This window comes from Corella eumyota, chromosome 1 (assembly GCF_963082875.1).
Source record: "Corella eumyota chromosome 1, kaCorEumy4.1, whole genome shotgun sequence".
In the NCBI taxonomy this organism is placed as follows: Eukaryota; Metazoa; Chordata; class Ascidiacea; order Phlebobranchia; family Corellidae; genus Corella; species Corella eumyota.
The window spans coordinates 2,613,641-2,635,154 of record NC_137490.1 but is presented as its reverse complement, the minus strand read 5'-3'; the positions used below and the strand labels follow the sequence as shown (position 1 = coordinate 2,635,154).

At 25.6% G+C, this 21,514-nt stretch overlaps 1 protein-coding gene and 4 non-coding genes across 7 annotated transcripts; 2 read left to right on the top strand and 3 right to left on the bottom strand.

Moving 5' to 3' along the window:
- Positions 1–882: 882 nt before the first annotated feature.
- Positions 883–954, bottom strand: Trnaw-cca (transfer RNA tryptophan (anticodon CCA)). Its single transcript has one exon. It is a non-coding gene; the product is annotated as a tRNA-Trp (tRNA).
- A 357-nt stretch (positions 955–1,311) lies between these two features.
- Positions 1,312–1,383, top strand: Trnaw-cca (transfer RNA tryptophan (anticodon CCA)). Its single transcript has one exon. It is a non-coding gene; the product is annotated as a tRNA-Trp (tRNA).
- A 299-nt stretch (positions 1,384–1,682) lies between these two features.
- On the top strand, positions 1,683–1,754 carry Trnaw-cca (transfer RNA tryptophan (anticodon CCA)). The gene has a single exon. It is a non-coding gene; the product is annotated as a tRNA-Trp (tRNA).
- Positions 1,755–2,195: 441 nt separating this feature from the next.
- Positions 2,196–2,267, bottom strand: Trnaw-cca (transfer RNA tryptophan (anticodon CCA)). Its single transcript has one exon. It is a non-coding gene; the product is annotated as a tRNA-Trp (tRNA).
- An 8,830-nt stretch (positions 2,268–11,097) lies between these two features.
- Positions 11,098–20,878, bottom strand: LOC145749694 (prelamin-A/C-like). 3 transcript variants are annotated; one of them, XM_082565527.1, is made up of 11 exons: positions 20,780–20,878; positions 20,484–20,670; positions 18,830–18,966; positions 15,028–15,158; positions 14,782–14,933; positions 14,377–14,547; positions 13,796–13,921; positions 12,983–13,203; positions 12,556–12,670; positions 12,140–12,238; positions 11,098–12,005 (listed from the first exon to the last, which is right to left on the bottom strand). In XM_082565527.1, exons 1-11 carry the CDS (start codon positions 20,806–20,808, stop codon positions 11,961–11,963), a joined length of 1,413 nt encoding a protein of 470 aa, XP_082421653.1. In that variant the 5' UTR covers positions 20,809–20,878; the 3' UTR covers positions 11,098–11,960. The 3 variants fall into 3 exon arrangements, with proteins under 3 accessions (XP_082421653.1, XP_082421661.1, XP_082421669.1); XM_082565535.1 differs by having other exon boundaries at positions 12,170–12,238; XM_082565543.1 differs by lacking the exons at positions 20,484–20,670; positions 20,780–20,878 and adding an exon at positions 19,121–19,256.
- Positions 20,879–21,514: the final 636 nt, after the last annotated feature.

Genomic DNA, 21,514 nt, shown 5'->3' with positions numbered 1-21,514 from the left:
TATTTTTATGTTAGACTACGAAACCCAGCAACAATTTGTTACCCCTGTAATGACATCACGTCGATTCCGCGATTGTGCTCGCACTCCAGCGACACCTACTGAGCACGATGCATGGTGGATGCCCAACACTTGGGCACGAGAGAGAGCAATAGGGGCTTATGGCAAAGGTTGGAAGTTTGACGAAGATTTAGAAAGGGAGAGAGAGAGAGAATTAGTTTTAGCAAAAGAAGCAAATGTGGAGAAAATTCGAACATGTAATTTTATTCGATTTTAAAGATTTTAGTAAGGATTAAATAAAACAGAAGTGCAGTTTTATTTTAAACTTTAATTTAATATGGTTTTTAAAGACAAATTGAGAAAGAAATTAGAGACTTATTAAGTTATAAACAATTTTGTTTATTAAGGCTAATATTTATTTTTGACACTGCTAGTTTTTAGTCGTCAAGTTTTTATTTTCTTGTTTCAGTTGCCAGGTTTAGAAAGGGTATTTTCCTTACAATAAAAGTATATTGCTGAGTAACTGCTAGATTGCATTGATAATGTTTAAATATAAATGTTTAAGTTTATGTGCTCACGAGGTTAACTATCTTACAAAGTTTTATTCTGTTATAGTTTTTTTATATGTATGTATTGTAATAGTTACTGTATTTAAATTGTTTAAATGTTTTTGTTATGTGTAGTTGTTGTATATTAAATAAATAAAATTTGGTTTAAGAAAGTTAAACATAAAAATAATATGTTTAATCACATTAATGATTTCTTAGAGCCAGATACTCTTAAATAGCTATAGGTTTATTTATACAATTATAAATTCGTTTAATTTTCATATTTAAAAATGTCGAAAAAATTTAAAAGATTTGACTCCGAAAAAATTAAAATTATTGACCCCGACGTGATTTGAACACGCAACCTTCCGATCTGGAGTCGGACGCGCTACCGTTGCGCCACGGAGTCGGATGATTGTTTTTTTACAATAATTCCAACAGTATGGTGACGTAATTTCCCGATTAAACGTTTGTTTGTGTAGATTATAAATAAACTTTATAACGACTCGAAGCAAAATAAACAAAGTTTTAATCGGTAAACTACGTCACTGGGGATTATACTGTTGTAATTATGGTAAATAAATAACATCTGACTCCGTGGCGCAGATGTTAATTAAAGATTTTGTTACATTACATAGCTTAGTTAAGGTAGCTGCAAATCATAAAAAACTTTACTACAACTTGAAGCAAATAAAACAAACGTTTAAATGGGAAATTACGTCACAAGGGATTATACTGTTGGAATTATGGTAATTGATTGGCATATGACTCCGTGGCGCAACGGTAGCGCGTCCGACTCCAGATCGGAAGGTTGCGTGTTCAAATCACGTCGGGGTCAATCTTTTTTAAATTCAGAAAAAAAACTTTTTTTTTTAAAACTAGCTCTGGCACAAACTAAATGTGGTTAACTTAAGAATACTTTTGTACTGCATGTGAGCAATTACTGGTAAAAATACAAAACATTTTTACTGATTTGAACTAAATTATTTTTCCTTGGTAGTTAGTGAATTTGAACTAAATTATTTTTCCTTAACTATTGCCTTTTTTAGACTGGGTTGAGATATAAATAAACGTTTAAACGGGAAATTACGTCACAAGTTATTATACTGTTGGAATTTTTGTAAATGACATACATCTGACTCCGTGGCGCAACGGTAGCGCGTCCGACTCCAGATCGGAAGGTTGCGTGTTCAAATCACGTCGGGGTCATTCATTTTTGATTTATTTTTAAAACCAAAAGAAATCAAATTAATTAATGAGTAAATTTAGCTCTTTAGCCTACCTTGCTCTTACAAGAATTAAGTGGTTTAACTAGGTTTGTTTTTATACTACATGTAAGCAATTGTTAGAAAAAACACAAAACATTTGTTTTAGTTAGATCACAAAAAAATGTTGCAATATTAGTTTTTAATAAAACAATATTTAAAGTTTAGTTACTTTACTGGTTTTATTACCACATTTTTTTTACTTAATATATTTTTTTAACTATAAACAAAAACGTTAATAACCATTTTACCTGGCCTATTAAATCAAACGTAATGTTAATATATATGATTTAAATACAAACAGTTAATAATTTTAAATATTAAAAAAATTGAATAGCTTGATTTTAAATGTAAAAAAAAAATTTTAAAAATAAATTAAAAAGTTTGACCCCGACGTGATTTGAACACGCAACCTTCCGATCTGGAGTCGGACGCGCTACCGTTGCGCCACGGAGTCGACGAAAAACTGTCGCGAAACTTCGAGTATATTGCTCGCGTTAAACTACTTAAAAGCTCGGTAACGTAATATCACGTGATTTTGTTTACAATAATATGTTATCACATGTCAGTTCTGTCAGTAAGATAACATTAATATTATGCTGGTGCGTTATTGGAAGTTTATAAGGATAAAACAATAAAATTGGTGTAATAAATGAAGAAATGTTTTTTTGACCATTTATATGTTTTATTGTTAGTTTAAAGTCTTGAAATCTATAATACTAAGGTTTTGTACATGTTTTAGTTTACAAAAGTCATTTACTTTATTTAACAATTTATTTTACGTTTGGTCTAATAGATAATAGTGTTTAGTGTTGTTATCAATGTAATACAATGATGTGTTTTAAGCTAAATTTTAAGACAGTTTTCCGATGTTGTTTGTAAACAAATGTTAATTTTTATACTTTTTGCCTTTTCTGTTTCAGATATTTATGTGCCAACTATTTTTGTATAATAAACCGAAAAACTTTTTTATATGTTTTGACTAACATATACAAAGTTATAATTAAAGATTACATGAATATTAATAAAAAAGCACATCAAATTAAAAAAAAAGCATAAATGAAAAAAGGTAGACCTATTTTTTACTAAATTTCCATTTTGGATATATACAGATAACAATGACTGTTTAATAATTTAAACATTGGCTTATTGTTTTATTTTGTTATAGCAATTTTGAATTATAATCTTAAAAATAAAATAAACATTGGTATTGCATCAACAAATGTTTTTATTTTTTTAACCTTGTTTAATTAGAACCGCACAGGTCCAATTATCGTGTTTACAAAATATTTTTCAAAAATATTAATATTCATAAAAGTATGTAACTTTTATTAAAAATTTATGAAATCTCAATACCTAAAATTTTGTATTTTATTAGACGCACATTGGCCTAACTAACATTCAAGATAAAACATTTCGCGAAAATTTTCAGTAAAACAAAAGTTTGAAGTAATTTTCATTTTGGGTTTAATTAGGTCACGTGATATTTTTGGCTAATGATATTGCATACAAATTTTTTGTAAAAAAATTAAAAATTTTAAATCGAAAAATAATTGTTGTGTTAGAACCGCACATGTCCGATTACCGTGTTTACAAAATATTTTTCGAAAATATTAATATTTATAAAAGTTCTGAAACTTTTATTAAAAATTTATGAAATCTCAAAGCCTAAAATTTTGTATTTTATTAGACGTGCATTGGCCTAACTAACATTCAAGATAAAACATTTCGCGAAAATTTTCAGTAAAACAAAAATTTGAGGTAATTTTTATTTTGGGTTTAATTAGGTCACGTGATATTTTTGGCCAATGATATTGCATATAAATCGAAAAAAAAAATAAAAATTTTAAATCGAAAAATAATTGTTGTGTTAGAACCACACAGGTCCAATTACCGTGTTTACAAAATATTTTTCGAAAATATTAATATTCATAAAAGTTATGAAACTTTTATTAAAAATTTATAAAATCTCAAAATCTGAAATTTTATATTTAATTAGGCGCGCATTGGCCTAACTAACATTCAAGAACAAATCTTTTGCAAAAATTTTGAGTAGAACAAAAGTTTGAGATAATTTTTATTTTAGGTTTAATTAGGTCACGTGATATTTTTGGCCAATGAGATTGCATACAAATTTTTTGAAAAAAAATAAAAAATTTTAAATCGAAAAATAATTGTTGTGTTAGAACCGCACATGTCCGATTACCGTGTTTACAAAATATTTTTCGAAAATATTAATATTTATAAAAGTTATGAAACTTTTATTAAAAATTTATGAAATCTCAAAACCAAAAATTTTGTATTTTATTAGACGTGCATTGGCCTAACTAATATTCAAGATAAAACATTTCGCGAAAATTTTCAGTAAAACAAAAGTTTGAGGTAATTTTTATTTTGGGTTTAATTAGGTCATGTGATATTTTTGGCCAATGATACTGCATACAAATTGAAAAAAAAAAATAAAAAAATTTAAATCAAAAAATAATTGTTGTGTTAGAACCGCACAGGTCCAATTACCGTGTTTACAAAATATTTTTCGAAAATATTAATATTCATAAAAGTTATGAAACTTTTATTAAAAATTTATAAAATCTTAAAATCTAAAATTTTATATTTAATTAGGCGCGCAATGGCCTAACTAACATTCAAGATAAAACATTTTGCAAAAATTTTGAGTAGAACAAAAGTTTGAGATAATTTTTATTTTAGGTTTAATTAGGTCACGTGATATTTTTGGCCAATGAGATTGCATACAAATTTTTTGAAAAAAAATAAAAAATTTTAAATCGAAAAATAATTGTTGTGTTAGAACCGCATAGGTCCAATTACCGTGTTTACATAATATTTTTGAAAAATATTAATATTCATAAAAGTTATGACACTTTTATTAAAAATTTATGAAATCTCAAAACCTAAAATTTTGTATTTTATTAGACGCGCATTGGCCTAACTAACATTCAAGATAAAACATTTCGCGAAAATTTTCAGTAAAACAAAAGTTGAGGTAATTTTTATTTTGGGTTTAATTAGGTCACGTGATATTTTCGGCCAATGATACTGCATACAATTTTTTTTTTTTAAAATAACAAATTTTAAATCGAAAAATAATTGTTGTGTTAGAACCGCACAGGTCCAATTACCGTGTTTACAAAATATTATCGAAAATATTAATATTCATAAAAGTTATGAAACTTTTATTAAAAATTTATGAAATCTCAAAACCTAAAATTTTGTATTTTATTAGACGCGCATTGGCCTAACTAACATTCAAGATAAAACATTTCGCGAAAATTTTCAGTAAAACAAAAGTTGAGGTAATTTTTATTTTGGGTTTAATTAGGTCACGTGATATTTTAGGCCAACGATATTGCATACAAATTTCTTTTTTTAAAATAACAAATTTTAAATCGAAAAATAATTGTTGTGTTAGAACCGCACAGGTCCAATTACCGTGTTTACAAAATATTTTTCGAAAATAATAATATTCATAAAAGTTATAAAACTTTTATTAAAAATTTATGAAATCTCAAAACCTAAAATTTTGTATTTTATTAGACGCGCATTGGCCTAACTAACATTCAAGATAAAACATTTCGCAAAAATTTTCAGTAAAACAAAAGTTTGAGGTAATTTTTATTTTGGGTTTTCATTAGGTCACGTGATATTTTTGGCCAATGATATTGCATACAAATTTTTTGAAAAAAAATAAAAAATTTTAAATCGAAAAATAATTGTTGTGTTAGAACCGCACAGGTCCAATTACCGTGTTTACAAAATATCTTTCAAAAATATGAATATTCATAAAAGTTATAAAACTTTTATTAAAAATTTATGAAATCTCAAAACCTAAAATTTTGTATTTTATTAGACGCGCATTTTCCTAACTAACATTCAAGATAAAACATTTTGCAAAAATTTTGAGTACAACAAAAGTTTGAGGTAATTTTTAATTTGGGTTTAATTAGGTCACGTGATATTTTTGGCCAATGATATTGCATACTAATTTTTTGAAAAAAAATAAAAAATTTTAAATCGAAAAATAATTGTTGTGTTAGAACCGCACAGGTCCAATTACCGTGTTAACATAATATTTTTCAAAAATATTAATATTCATAAAAGTTATGACACTTTTATTAAAAATTTATGAAATCTCAAAACCTAAAATTTTGTATTTTATTAGACGCGCATTGGCCTAACTAACATTCAAGATAAAACATTTCGCGAAAATTTTTAGTAAAACAAAAGTTTGAGGTAATTTTTATTTTGGGTTTAATTAGGTCACGTGATATTTTCGGCCAATGATACTGCATACAAATTTTTTTCTTAAAAATAACAAATTTTAAATCGAAAAATAATTGTTGTGTTAGAACCGCACAGGTCCAATTACCGTGTTTACAAAATATTATCGAAAATATTAATATTCATAAAAGTTATGTAACTTTTATTAAAAATTTATGAAATCTCAAAACCTAAAATTTTGTATTTTATTAGACGCGCATTGGCCTAACTAACATTTAAGATAAAACATTTCGCGAAAATTTTCAGTAAATCAAAAGTTGAGGTAATTTTTATTTTGGGTTTAATTAGGTCACGTAATATTTTAGGCCAACGATATTGCATACAAATTTTTTTTTTTAAAATAACAAATTTTAAATCGAAAAATAATTGTTGTGTTAGAACCGCACAGGTCCAATTACCGTGTTTACAAAATATTTTTCGAAAATATTAATATTCATAAAAGTTATGTAACTTTTATTAAAAATTTATGAAATCTCAAAACCTAAAATTTTGTATTTTATTAGACGCGCATTGGCCTAACTAACATTTAAGATAAAACATTTCGCGAAAATTTTCAGTAAAACAAAAGTTTAAGGTAATTTTTATTTTGGTTTTTATTAGGTCACGTGATATTTTTGGCCAATGATATTGCATACAAATTTTTTGAAAAAAAATAAAATATTTTAAATCGAAAAATAATTGTTGTGTTAGAACCGCACAGGTCCAATTACCGTGTTTACAAAATATTATCGAAAATATTAATATTCATAAAAGTTATGAAACTTTTACTAAAAATTTATGAAATCTCAAAACCTAAAATTTTGTATTTTATTAGACGCGCTTTGGCCTAACTAACATTCAAGATAAAACATTTTACAAAAATTTTGAGTAGAACAAAAGTTTGAGGTAATTTTTATTTTGGGTTTAATTAGGTCACGTGATATTTTTGGCTAATGATAATGCATACAAATTTTTTGAAAAAAAATAAAAAATTTTAAATCGAAAAATAATTGTTGTGTTAGAACCGCACATGTCCAATTACCGTGTTTACAAGATATTTTTCGAAAATATTAATATTCATAAAAGTTATAAAACTTTTATTAAAAATTTATGAAATCTCAAAACCCAAAATTTTGTATTTTATTAGACGCGCATTGGCCTAACTAACATTCAAGGTAAAACATTTCGCGAAAATTTTCAGTAAAACAAAAGTTGAGGTAATTTTTATTTTGGGTTTAATTAGGTCACGTGATATTTTCGGCCAATGATACTGCATACAAATTTTTTTTTTAAAATAACAAATTTTAATCGAAAAATAATTGTTGTGTTAGAACCGCACAGGTCCAATTACCGTGTTTACAAAATATTATCGAAAATATTAATATTCATAAAAGTTATGAAACTTTTACTAAAAATTTATGAAATCTCAAAACCTAAAATTTTGTATTTTATTAGACGCGCTTTGGCCTAACTAACATTCAAGATAAAACATTTTACAAAAATTTTGAGTAGAACAAAAGTTTGAGGTAATTTTTATTTTGGGTTTAATTAGGTCACGTGATATTTTTGGCCAATGATATTGCATACAAATTTTTTAAAAAAAAATAAAAAATTTTAAATCGAAAAATAATTGTTGTGTTAGAACCGCACAGGTCCAATTTTGTTTACATAAAATTTTTCAAAAATATTAATATTCATAAAAGTTATGACACTTTTATTAAAAATTTATGAAATCTTAAAACCTAAAATTTTGTATTTTATTAGACGCGCATTGGCCTATCTAACATTCAAAATAAAACATTTCGCGAAAATTTTTAGTAAAACAAAAGTTTGAGGTAATTTTTATTTTGGGTTTAAATTGGTCATGTGATATTTTTGGCCAATGATATTGCATACAATTTTTTTTTTTAAATAATAAAAAATTTTAAATCGAAAAATAATTGTTGTGTTAGAACCGCACAGGTCCAATTACCGTGTTTACAAAATATTTTTCGAAAATATTAATATTCATAAAAGTTATAAAACTTTTATTAAAAATTTATGAAATCTCAAAACCTAAAATTTTGTATTTTATTAGACGCGCATCGGCCTAACTAACATTCAAGATAAAACATTTCGCGAAAATTTTCAGTAAAACAAAAGTTTAAGGTAATTTTTATTTTGGTTTTTATTAGGTCACGTGATATTTTTGGTCAATGATATTGCATACAACTTTTTTGAAAAAAAATAAAAAATTTTAAATCGAAAAATAATTGTTGTGTTAGAACCGCACAGGTCCAATTACCGTGTTTACAAAATATTTTTCGAAAATATTAATATTCATAAAAGTTATGAAACTTTTATTAAAAATTTATGAAATCTCAAAACCTAAAATTTTGTATTTTATTAGACGCGCATTGGCCTAACTAACATTCAAAATAAAACATTTCGCGAAAATTTTTAGTAAAACAAAAGTTTGAGGTAATTTTTATTTTGGGTTTAAATTGGTCATGTGATATTTTTGGCCAATGATATTGCATACAATTTTTTTTTTTAAATAATAAAAAATTTTAAATCGAAAAATAATTGTTGTGTTAGAACCGCACAGGTCCAATTACCGTGTTTACAAAATATTTTTCGAAAATATTAATATTCATAAAAGTTATAAAACTTTTATTAAAAATTTATGAAATCTCAAAACCTAAAATTTTGTATTTTATTAGACGCGCATCGGCCTAACTAACATTCAAGATAAAACATTTCGCGAAAATTTTCAGTAAAACAAAAGTTTAAGGTAATTTTTATTTTGGTTTTTATTAGGTCACGTGATATTTTTGGTCAATGATATTGCATACAACTTTTTTGAAAAAAAATAAAAAATTTTAAATCGAAAAATAATTGTTGTGTTAGAACCGCACAGGTCCAATTACCGTGTTTACAAAATATTTTTCGAAAATATTAATATTCATAAAAGTTATGAAACTTTTATTAAAAATTTATGAAATCTCAAAACCTAAAATTTTGTATTTTATTAGACGCGCATTGGCCTAACTAACATTCAAGATAAAACATTTCGCGAAAAACAAAAGTTTGAGGTAATTTTTATTTTGGGTTTAATTAGGTCAAAAGGTCGCGCGAACAATTCAATGTACGCGAAATAAAAAAATGTTTTTTTGTTCTTTTAATTATTTTCGAAAATTTCTTTATCTTGAGCATTAGTTATACTAAAATAGTTCTAAAAAAATTTAAAAATCAATGTCATAAATTTGTCATAACTCTCGGAAATATTAATGTTTGCCAAAAAATTTTTGCAAGCACGGCTGTTAGAACAGTGCGGTTTTATTGGTATAGTTATCTATTGATTTAAAAAAAAATATTAACATTTTTTATATTTTAACAAAAACGTGATTTTTAAAAAGGTAAGATGGCTTATAATATAATTTAATTGTTTTTTTACAAAAAAAATCTTCAAAAATATTTTTCGAATTTTTTTCAAAATTGGTAAAAACGGCAAGGCTATATATATAGCCTTGTATAAAATGCCGAAAATTGCTATTTTAATAAAAAAATTTGCTTAATTTTAATCAAAGCATAATTTTTAAGACGTTTAACAAGCTTACAATACAATTTAAACTAATCAAAAGTGTTTTTCTATTTTTAATTAAAATTGGTAAAAACAGCAGAGTCATATGCGATTAATACGATACCTCCAATTTTTTTACACTAAATACTTTGGTAAAATGAAATATACATTGTTCTTGTGGTACATTGGTTGGATTAATTCGCATCTGATGGAATTTTAAAAATCAGGTTTTAAAACTTCATAAAATTAATACCTTTTCTTTAACTTAATTTTGTAAGATGTTTTACAGACTTATATATAGTTCTAAACTTACTAATGTTATTTGATGTATTATATTTAATTATTTGGTCTGTTTTTTTTTAGCTATTATAAAAATTAACCGTAAATTAATTAGGTTTTAAAAAACATCAGATAAAAAATTGTAAACATACCTTTTAATTTAAAAGCGCTTGATAGCAGTTGGCAATATATTCCATTTTACAAAAAATATCGTAAAAATGTATCAGCAAAATGTTTTCTTTTTGTAAAGTTGTGTTGTGTTATATATCCATTCCTTGAAATGCATCTGTTTTTTATCCTGGTTATATTAGCAACTTTACCTTACTACGAAAAAAAATGTATTATAAAATACAAAGTTAACAAAGAATATTTATGTTTTATTTTTTAACCCCACGATAGTAATTTTCATACAACAATTATTATATACTTAAAAAAAATTTAAAAACTTACAATTTGAACTTTCAATTTTCCTTCACCCGGATTCGAACCCGAGTTTGTAGTTTAACAGCTCAGCCACCTCACTGTTAAGCTAAATATAAATTCTGTTGTTCTATAACTTTACATTTGTAACAACTACAAATGTGTTTGTGATATCTTGTATAAATAGTAATCAAACTTTTAACAATTAATTGCAAATTTAATTTATTAATTTAGCACTAAAAAATCAATTTTATCCTATTTTAAAGCAATTTGTGTTTTTATCAAAATTTAATATAAACTGTATCAAAAAAACCTTCAACATTAAGACTGCTAAAACAAACTTTAAAAACAAAACATAATACACCTGCCTTGAACTTAAAGAGCAAAAACTACGTAGAATTTAACAAACGCAAGTCAAACCTGCCTAATAAATCAACCAAGCATAAATTAATTAAATAAAATTTACTTCAGACTTTTTTATGCAAAACAAAGTTTACCTATAAAGTTTTATATCAAATACCAGCTCGCACTTTTTTTTGCAAGTAACTGTATACAAATTAGTTTCGTTTCGTGAAACATAATTTGTTTCTACAGTTTTATTTTTTTTAAATAGTTCTATAAAATTTGTGCTAGTAAATTTCTACTTTTGCTAGGCTAAACCTTTTAAGGCAAACATTAAGCTTTACAAGGATCAAATGTTTAGATACTCACCAAATTTTCTGTCACTGCGACACAAAATATTTTGAAAAAGGCGAAATTTTATTATAAATTGAATACGAAACATACGCAAAGATATATTCAAAAAAAAGGTTTTATGTTATATAAAATTAACTTTTAATGTTGTATAAAATTGTAAAAAAGCCTAATTCTTAAGGTTGCTGTAAAATTTGAAAATGAAATCACCAAATTCAGCAAAAAATGACATCAGAAAATTTTCGGTATATACAAAAAGGGGGCAGTCAACATTTTAACGTATGTGCGAATTATGATAAAAATGACAAATATTTACAAAATTCAAAACATGATACAAATACCAACAAGCCAATGTCCACATATTTTTTAAAATTTAATATTAGAATACATAGAACTCAACAAAATTATTTGAGATAAAAAATAACGAAACAATTAGGAAATTAGAGCACTTTTATTTTTTAGGTAATTGGTTTAATTAAAACAATTGCTTTTTAAAACACACGCGTACCGTTAAAATGACAAAACACTCAATTTTGCTACTTTTAATTTTAAAATGGCTTTAATTATTTAATATGGTTTTTATATACATATTTGGACTTCAATTTTGGGGAATTAAGAATGTTTATTGAAATGGCTTAATGTTATTGGCTATTATTTAAAACTGCAAAAAAATAACTTTTCAAAAACCTTTTTTTAACAAAACGCCTAAAACCATGATTATTTACAATTTACACAAACATGAAAATACAAAATATAATACACAGGTATACAATTGAATACAGTTCACCCTAAAATTGGGTAAAATAGTTTTTTCCCAATTTGGTCTTAAATTGAGGAATTTTTTTTAATTTTTTTCTCATTTTTCTGCTTACTGTTATTCAAATAAGGCCCTTTCTAAGCCCCACCCATTTGTCACTGTTACATCACAATGCAACTATTGTTTCCATCTGCATTTCCACTTCCCTGTTAAAATTAAAAAAAGAATAAACTTAAAAAAAATTTGGCAAAAGATTTTTTTTTTAAATTTGGGTGTGGCATTTGTTTGTGTAAGAATTTTAAAAAGGTTGCCAGTTAAAAATTAGTCTCAAAACAGCCACCTTCTCATGAAAAATATCTTCTTTTCCTACCTCTTGTTGTTGTTGAGTTGTTGTCACACTTTCGCTTGTATAAGTTGTTGTCGTCGTTGTTTCTTGTTGCTGTTAACAAAATAATAAAAATTAGCAACCAATAACCAAAAAAATCAAAAAATTAAATTTGAGAAATTTTAGTTGAATTAGCCTAGAACCAAAACCTATTTAAATAATAAAGCTTAATGGATAATAAATATATATAAATGTGCAATTTATAGGCTTACAAAATAAATGAAATTGCCTTTTGTGGTGCACAGGTGAATTATCACGGGCAAATATTAATTGCAAGTTGTGACGATATTTCGACAATTAAAATACCAACCGTAGGACGGGCTATTAACTAGTTCTTAAAAATATTGTGAAAAAATAAAATTCTGACAAACCTGTTTTCTTGTTTTAGCATCAACTTCCACTTGAGCAGTCCTCTTTCTTTTTCGTCGAGTTCTTCCTCTCTTCGATCCTGATCCACTCACAGCTGGACTTGGACTCAGGTTTAATCTAAAGAAGAAATTAAATTGTAAATAAATTTTGAGTGTCTAATATTTAATACAATAACCTGAAAAAAAAATTGAAGTAAATAATATATTAAATGGACAGATAAGTTAAATGGATAAAAAACATCAAAAGTTCAAAAAAAAACTTAAACCAAAAAATTTCATTTGTAAATATATTGGTCTAATAACTTATACAATCTAGAAAAACTAATTAATTTTCATAAAAAATAAAAATATTAACTTTTTAATCTCAAATAATATTATTTTAAGTCTAAAAAAAATAAAATTGTAAAATTAAAAATAAACTTCCACCCACCTCTGTTCTTCCTCTTCTAGCAACTTCCTATAAACAGCAATCTCCTGATCCAACTTGATCTTAAGATCCACAAGATCGTGGTACTCCTTCTCCATGCTTCGGAGCATCTCTCGAGCCTCGTCTCTCTGTTTCTCGACCGAGATCACGGCTGTAACTCTCATTTCTCGTTCGCTTTCAACTTGACCTTCGAGATCTTGACATCGGTTGCTCAGGTTGTTGTTCTAAAATAATTTTTAAAAAAATAAGAAAAAAAATAAAAACAATTTGAAATACAATATAGAGACGTAAATGTTAATTGTATCATGCACCAACAAAATTTCTTAGCTGTGTTTTTAAATATTGTATTGCTTTATCTTTTTTTAGCGGCTACACTTTCTTTTTATATGCTATTTAATGTATTTCTATGACAAGATTTTTTTATCTATGAAATAATTTCAAACCTCCTGCATTAATTCACTGAGAATTTCAGATTGAGTTTTTTTGTTTACCTCTGCCTAATAAACATAAACTTTTAATATAAAAATATTTTTAATTATAAGAAAAAAATGCTTTATCGAATCATGCCTAACAAACACATTTTTTGAGTTTACTAAATATATTTTTAATAAGTTCTTCTACAAAAAGGTGCATGAGAAAATTCTGTCAACTAAAAAAGACTGTAACTAAACTATCTAGTCTCTTTGTTTTTAAAGAAACTGACTAATAATAAATTAAACTGGGGATAATGTGATCTAACTACAGGGATAATGTGATCATACTGCAAAGCCAGAATAAATAAAAAATATTAACAATGAATAATTATTAAAAACTTACAGTAGTTTGGATAGATCTGATGTTGATTTGGAATCGATCTATTTTAAGTTCTGCAGCTTTCAACATTTCGTGAGCTTTAGAATGAGCTTTACATGTTTCATCAAGTTTCAGTGTTAAAGTCTCGATCTGAAAGTAAAACATTAACAAAATATTACAAGTAATGTTATAATTTGTTAATTTAGTGATATACAAAAGCCAATTATAAACTTGGTATAACAATTTATAAATTTTAAATTAAAATAACCTAAAATTAATATTATACATTAGAGTTTAAAAAAAACAGTATAAATATGTGTTTAAAAATATTTTTGAAGTGCTATATTGGAGAGTTTTGCAATTTTGTAGGCAATGTATTTGTACGTTAGTAGGGTCGACACTGAATCACAAAATGCCTTTAGAAGCTTTCTGTGGTACTTACAATTTTATTTTACTGAAAAATAACGAATACCAAAAACCAGGTTACCATATTTTTTTGTGTACTGTAGAAAGTACCAAGTAGCATAGTAAACATATACAAGCTAGTATTTTTTTAAAAATCGCCAATATGAAACTTTAAATTTAGAATAAAAATTTCAAGTCACCTTGGCAGTAAATTGACCTTCAAGTTCATCCTTCATTTGGTCAAGGTCATAACCTTGCTGCTCTCTTAGATCAATAATAGCAGCCTCCAGTCTACTCTCATATTCACCTTTGACCTTCTGGTCGATCTCTGTAACACTAACCGATTGCCGCTTTCGGACTTCAGTAATTTCCTAAAAAGTTTTAAAAACATAAATTTAAAAAAATGTAAATTAGGTAACAATATGAACATTTTTTAAACTCCTTCATAATGAAATATTTATTATTTTTGCCATCAATTAAAAAAAGAGTTTTTAAGATAACTAATTTTAATGAAATAAAAAAAACAAAAACATTACTGCTACAAAAATACTTACCAATTTGGCCCACATTTATGCAATTTTTAACTTTATAAAAGGCATGCTTACCTCTTGGTAAAGTCGTTGATTAAATCTAAGTTCCTCTCTCATAGACTGAAGTTTATTCTCAAAGTCAACTCTCTGGAGAGTCTCTGCATCCAATAACCTCTTATTCTCCTCCGCTTCTCCTTGGGCATCAGTCAACTTTGCTTTGCTCAATTCTGAAATAACAAAAACATTTAAAAAATCCTGTTTTAAAGTTAAACAAATTGGTTTAAAAATGTAATTCTTAAATTGATGGCATACAAAATTTACCTAATTCTTCTATTAACGCCTCCTTATCACAAATAGCAGAAGCATAAAGTGACTCTTTAGAGCTCAATCTTGACATTACTTGTTTGTATTTTTCCTCGAGGACTGAGTAATCGTGAGCCAATCCATTTGCTCTGTGAGAAAAAAAATTAAAAATGTGTCTTAGGTGTAAAGAAATATATTTGGATAGGTATAACATTAAGTTACATATACCAAAACACAAAATGACTTCGGTTTCATACTAAAGTCGTAAATTTGTTATACATACAATACATACATTTCCGGTACTTATAAAAGAAATCTTTTTATATTTAATAAAACTGTTTAACAAAATTTTTTTGGTCCAAATGTATGGAAAAATTAAAGTAAAACAAAAAGCAATTAATACCTTTACATTTTAGCAAATGTTATTATTTATTCTACTAAATTTCTAATAACACAATGTTTTCCAAACCCACAAAACAGTATAAATACCAAACATAGAAAATACAAGAGTTAATATATCCACAACAACTAAGTGAAAAGGAAATAGTTGGTTTGTTAAACAAGATTACCAAACCAAAATTGAGTTAAACCCAAAGTAAATAGTAAGCGTAATAAAGTGTTCGTCGCTCTGTGAAAAAAAAACGAAGAGAAAAAGAGAAACATTTTCCCTTGGGCGCTACATATGACGTCATAAATGGCGGGAAGCCGGCATCGCGCTGTTTTTAAAAGTAGATTTTAAGATTGTGAATAAATGGTTTTGAACTTATTTGCACTGGCGTTAAATCAGCAAAAATAGGGTATATATATAATATTTTGTATTAATATAAGATAAAATATAAAAATATAAATTGCACAAAATATTTTTTTTTAAACTAATAAAAAACTTTGTCTAAACAAATTCCTCTTTTACAAACTGTTTTTTGTTATTTTAACAATAAAAAAGGTTAATATTTATTCCAACAACATGTAGGTATTAAGTTTTATAAATTTGTTTAAAATTAAAGGATTATGTTAGCTTGTAATTTAAAACATATAAGTTTTTATATCCAATCAATTACGTATAAAATTACGTTTTCTAATCGGTTTTGGATAACTTCTAGTTTACATTCTTGCACTAAATTAAGACCGTAAAAGTAACAATATATATGTGAGTTAACCCGATTATAAAATATAATATTACACTTTTATTAGATTATAATGATGTTATAGTTAAAACATTTAAAGGGTCGGAATACATGTAAAAAAAAACACGTAAAAGGACTCAAAAATTTAGCGCGGACAGTAATTTATAAGTAATTTAAGTTGTTATAAGTAAAATAGCTTTTGAATATGCTTTATCTTCTTAAATATATATTTACAAATTGATTATATGACTTATAATTCAGTTTTATTAATATTTAACTAAAAAAACGGAAAATTGTGAACAATAGCCAAGTGTATTTGTTTAAGCTACTTTTATATATTACGTAATTGGTAATAATTTATTATAAAAAATATAAAACCAATAAAATTAACATTCGTTTAATAAGTAATTGTAAATCGATTTAAAAGTTTTTTAATTTTTAAAATGTTGGGTTTTTGCTTTTATGTTATAAATTAAAAATCGCAAAAAAAGTTAAAACTTTCTATAATTTTTTTTAAAGTCCAGTTCAGAAAAGGATTTTAAATAAAAAGCAAATAAAACTTTTATTTCAAAAATCTAGAAAATTTTAATTTTAACAATGAGCTTTTTTTAACAATTATTTACTGAAGTATTATTATACCATGTTTTAAAAATGTTTACTTTTACTACAAAGACTTTTACGACAATATAACAAGGCGTTTTGTGACGTCACAAACTAGGCCACGTGGGTAGTTTGTTTACAAAGAGGGCATGCAAAAAGTAGGTTAATTTGTGTGGTGAATTAATTAAAAAAAAAAAAGATTTTTCAGTAAAAATGTCGGCTGTTAATTACATTACTACTAACAGTTCATGGTCTAATTAACACGTAAAATAATCATTTAGTAAATTGAGTAAATTATTTTAAAAAAATACCCTAAATATTTTAGAATGCAGTTACTGTAGTGACATTTTCATTAACTAATTTATCAAGCTACATTGTAAACGCATTTCCTTTGTAAATGTTAAATGCTGCGACTTCCCATACTAAAAACATCGTCAATTATACATCATTATATATCAACAACAAATAACTAACCTCTAGTATATTTTTTAAGTGTATAAGTTAATAAGATTTTCGGTTTTGTCACCATGCCATAACATACTTCAAATCTTTATGTAAACATTAATCTTTTTGGCATGTTTTAAATCATTAAATTGATTTGTCATTTTTCCCGTCGCGTTGTTGTAATATTAATTGTATATCGTATTTATTATTTACTTTTATCAATGTGCAAAAAAAAAAAAAATAGAAAAAAAAATATAGTTTTTGTTAAATTGTAGAAATGTTATAATCAGTCCAGCAAAGCAGACAAAACTACTCAAGATAGTTTTCAAGTGGCAATTAACCCTTGAAAACTACAAACAAAAACATTTTAAAAGCAGTCAATGAACTGAAATAAAAAAGTTGTATTTGTAATATATGTTAATTAATTTAAATAGCGTTATGTTATTTTAACAACTAAGAAATGCGGGTGTGTTCATCACAAAATTTACAAAAAAAAACTCAAAAAAAGTAAAACTTTTACGTAATAATTATTTGAAATTTATTTTAGAAATTTTTCATATTTTTAGCATCACGAATTGACATTTACTTTATCGTGTTGGCTTAGTTTTTCGCGCGTAACAAATACCACAATTATGACGTCACAAAGCCAACAACAAATCGTTCGCGCGCTTTCTCGGTCAAGCATCGCATATGCCGGCCGAACGTAACTACCCAAGCGTGGAAAATCATAGAACGCCACATTGCAACCCTTTCACATTTCAAAACAATTTAAGGCGACATTTTAAGTAGTTTCAACCGAATCTTACGAATTTATTTTTAAAGGGTTAACATATGGGATAGTAGAATTGTAATACGAAATATAAATTATAGGCCACAAAAATGTAGGATTATATGCTTGAATGAATTTAAGTTTTCTAATTTATGGTTTGCTGCAACATTTTTGTAAAAAATAGTAACTTGCAAAGTTAAACACAGATGTCCTATCTTAAAATAACACTTTATCAAAGTCTCCCAAAAAAACACAATCAAATCGTTCACTTAAATTATTAACTATTAATTTTTTTTAAATGATAATATATATAAACAAAAATTCAACATTTTACATAACTAAAGTTTGAAAACTGATTAATTTACAAAAACCATTAAAATTTTTACAAAAACAAAAATTGCTTTAAAATTGCACTTTTTCCCTAGGGGGATTTGAAACAAAAGTTTTCTAAAACAGGTGGAACAAAATTTAACAAATTTCAACAACTGGATTTTTAAAGTTGCGTAACTTTATGCCTGACATTACAAAATATTTAAAATTAAAAAACTTAAAAAAACATAACTTTTAAACAAACCACTCTTTAAAGCTTGTGCAGGTTTTGTATATATACAAAGTTATATATAAGTTTGTAAAATAAATTATGATAAAATAAAAATTGTCGTGAAAAAAACTAATTAGTTATTATTTTACAAACGATGTCAGATTTACTTGAATAATTGATCTTTTTTTTAAAACTGACATTTTAAAATACTACAACATGACCCAAACAAAAAATATTTAACACTTTGTAAAAACAAAATTAATTCCTAAAATTAGTTATAATTAAATGTGTGCAAAAATTAGTTTATTCAATAAACATACAATCACATACTATTTTTTTTACCTTATTTTTTCCATCTCAGCTTTATCCTTATAAGATGTCAACTCAATTTGAATTTCAGCTTTATCTTTGGATAATTCATCCAATAACCTTCGCGCTTCTGATATTTCTTGTTCATACATTCCCTTCATGTTAGACACCTTTTTAAAAATAATAAAAATAATTAACAATGCTATCAATACCTAATTTTACTTAAAATGACAATTAATGTATATATATAGCAGTTTTTAATTAAAAAAAAACATTAATAATACAACACTCTTGATATAAGGTAGTAGATTAAAATAAACTAACCTTTCTTGTCATTGCCATAATAAATATTTAACCAATGTATTAAACATTAACTTACAATTTACTAAAGTTAACACGAACAATAAAGTTTTTAAAAATAATCCCAAAAAAAACTTTCAAGAAAGTGAAAATATTTTAACTAAAATGGTACAATGTTGTTAAAAGTAATCTAATCATGCATGATTTTTTTAAACTCACAGAGTTCAAACTGTACCAAAAATAACATTATACATATATGTTAAAAAACTAAGCACTCATTTTAAATTGCCTTAACTGTAAATTACTACAGTACTAACAAAAAACAGGAGCATTTTATATTGTATGTTTTATATATAATTTTTCTACGAAAGCTTTTCACTAATTTAAAACTATTCAAAAATACACAAAACTTGTAAAAAAGCTTGTAATGGAAAATATTTCCTAAACTAATTTCTGTTATGTTTAACTAGGCTTTAACTTACTTCAAGACCTTTATCCAATTATTTAAAATCACACAATTAAATCGGAAAGCCTCAAAGTTTTGTGTTTTGTTGTTATAACAATTAACCAGAACAAAGCATAGTTAGAATTACTAGCGTGCAACTAAAACCGGTAAAAACAATTGCTTGAGTGTAAATTGAAACCATAAACAAACTTTATAGTAATAATGTTAAACCAACTTAGGCTACCTTATACAAACCTCAATACTAAATTTTTAAATATATATATATATATATATATTATTTTAATGTTAAAAATTAATTTTGCAATTTGCTTATAAAATAACTAAGTTGACTTTCACCTGTTTTTAAAATGATTTATTTTACTTACTACTTTAACTTGTCAATTATTAACAAAATGTCATTAAACTAAATTCTCTTTAATAATGTACATACTGTCATAAATCCTTGTTTTATTGGAATGGGGTTTTAGTTTATTGTTGTTTGAAGTTTGTATTTTACTTACACCGTATGATATCTCCATAAAACAATATGATAATGGCCATAAGCCACAAATGTATATCTTATAAATTCCTAAAATACTACAGTAAAATGTGTTTAGTACAGTAATACCCGATTAAATTTGCATTAAAAACAGACATTGTATAAAATCAAGCTATTAGACTAGTATACAAAAAAAGCTAAAAAATTGTTTTACAAACACGAAAATATAGAATTTAAAGCATAAACAAACAAATGATTAGTGGTGTGTAAAATACTAAGGATTAGTTATGGTTTGTTAAATCATTTAACTTGTTTCTTTCTTAGATTTTAAATGTTTTTGCTATTGAACCGAAAACTTATTTAGTGATATGACTATTAAAAATGACATTTAAAAAACATGAAATTAAAAAGGACAAAATATATAATTTTAATCACACCATTACCTCTCTGTTGCTCGTTTGTTCACTGTTTGAAACCATTATTTGAAGCCGTGAGTTTTCGGTCTCCAGCGATCGAACTTTCTCCACGTAAACAGCCATCCTGTTGTTGAGGTTGATCATCTGATCTTTCTCACTCTTACGAGTGTAAACTGTCGGGCTGAGGGGGGTATTAGGACTTTCCCGATCACGACTAAAAAATTGTTATGTCACTGTTTTATTTTTTAGTTTGCACTAATTACAAATATATATATAAATATTTTACACGAAAAATTAGAAATTTTTTTTTTAAATTATTTTACTTTCGTTGTTGTTGTTTTGGAGTTGCCATTTTACTTGAATATCCTGGACTCGGTGAACAATAAATCCAATATTTAGTTTAGTTAAGACTGTAAAAACCTAAAACAATAATAGAATGTTAAATAAAAGTAATGTATTGCCAAACTTTACCATACACATTTAAATATTTTTTCATAAATATCTAAAATACAACAAAATAAAAAAGAAATATAACGAACAGACCAAGCATACTACTGGTCTAACTTTTAAAACCATTTATTGATTTATTGCCGACGGGCAATCTGCACTTTTGGCAAAAATAAACGTCTTTACTTCTAAAAACTTTGCATAATTTGATTAAATCATCAAAAAAAACAAAAAAAAAATAGTTATCTATAATTTAACTAAAACTAAGCATAATCCTATAGTTAAAGCCTGATAATCTCTAAAACTCGCAGACACGCGAGAAAATTTTCAGCATGAAATTAGAATAAAAACTCATCCAGTGGTAAAGTTTTTCCCACATTTTTCGTCTTACGGTTGTTTGTTATTTATCCCCAGTTGTCTAATTTAAAATATTTTTTTGAGCTATAATAAAAAATATATAAAACAATTTGTGTTAAAAACAATATAAAGTGTTATCAAAAGTGATTTTAGTAACAAAATGTGCTAGATTTTAAACATTTTTTTAATAGTGATTTTATGCTCTGTTATTTAAAAGATAAATACTAGGTAACTAATTTAATTTTTTAATTAAG

Coding starts and splice junctions, on each gene's coding strand:
- LOC145749694 (XM_082565527.1), bottom strand. CDS start 20,808: ATGGCAACTCCAAAACAACAACAACGAAA. Junction 15,159..18,829: donor GCTGAGATGGAAAAAATAAG/GTAAAAAAAATA, acceptor TTTTTCTCACAG/AGCAAATGGATTGGCTCACG. Junction 14,548..14,781: donor ATCAACGACTTTACCAAGAG/GTAAGCATGCCT, acceptor AAAACTTTTTAG/GAAATTACTGAAGTCCGAAA.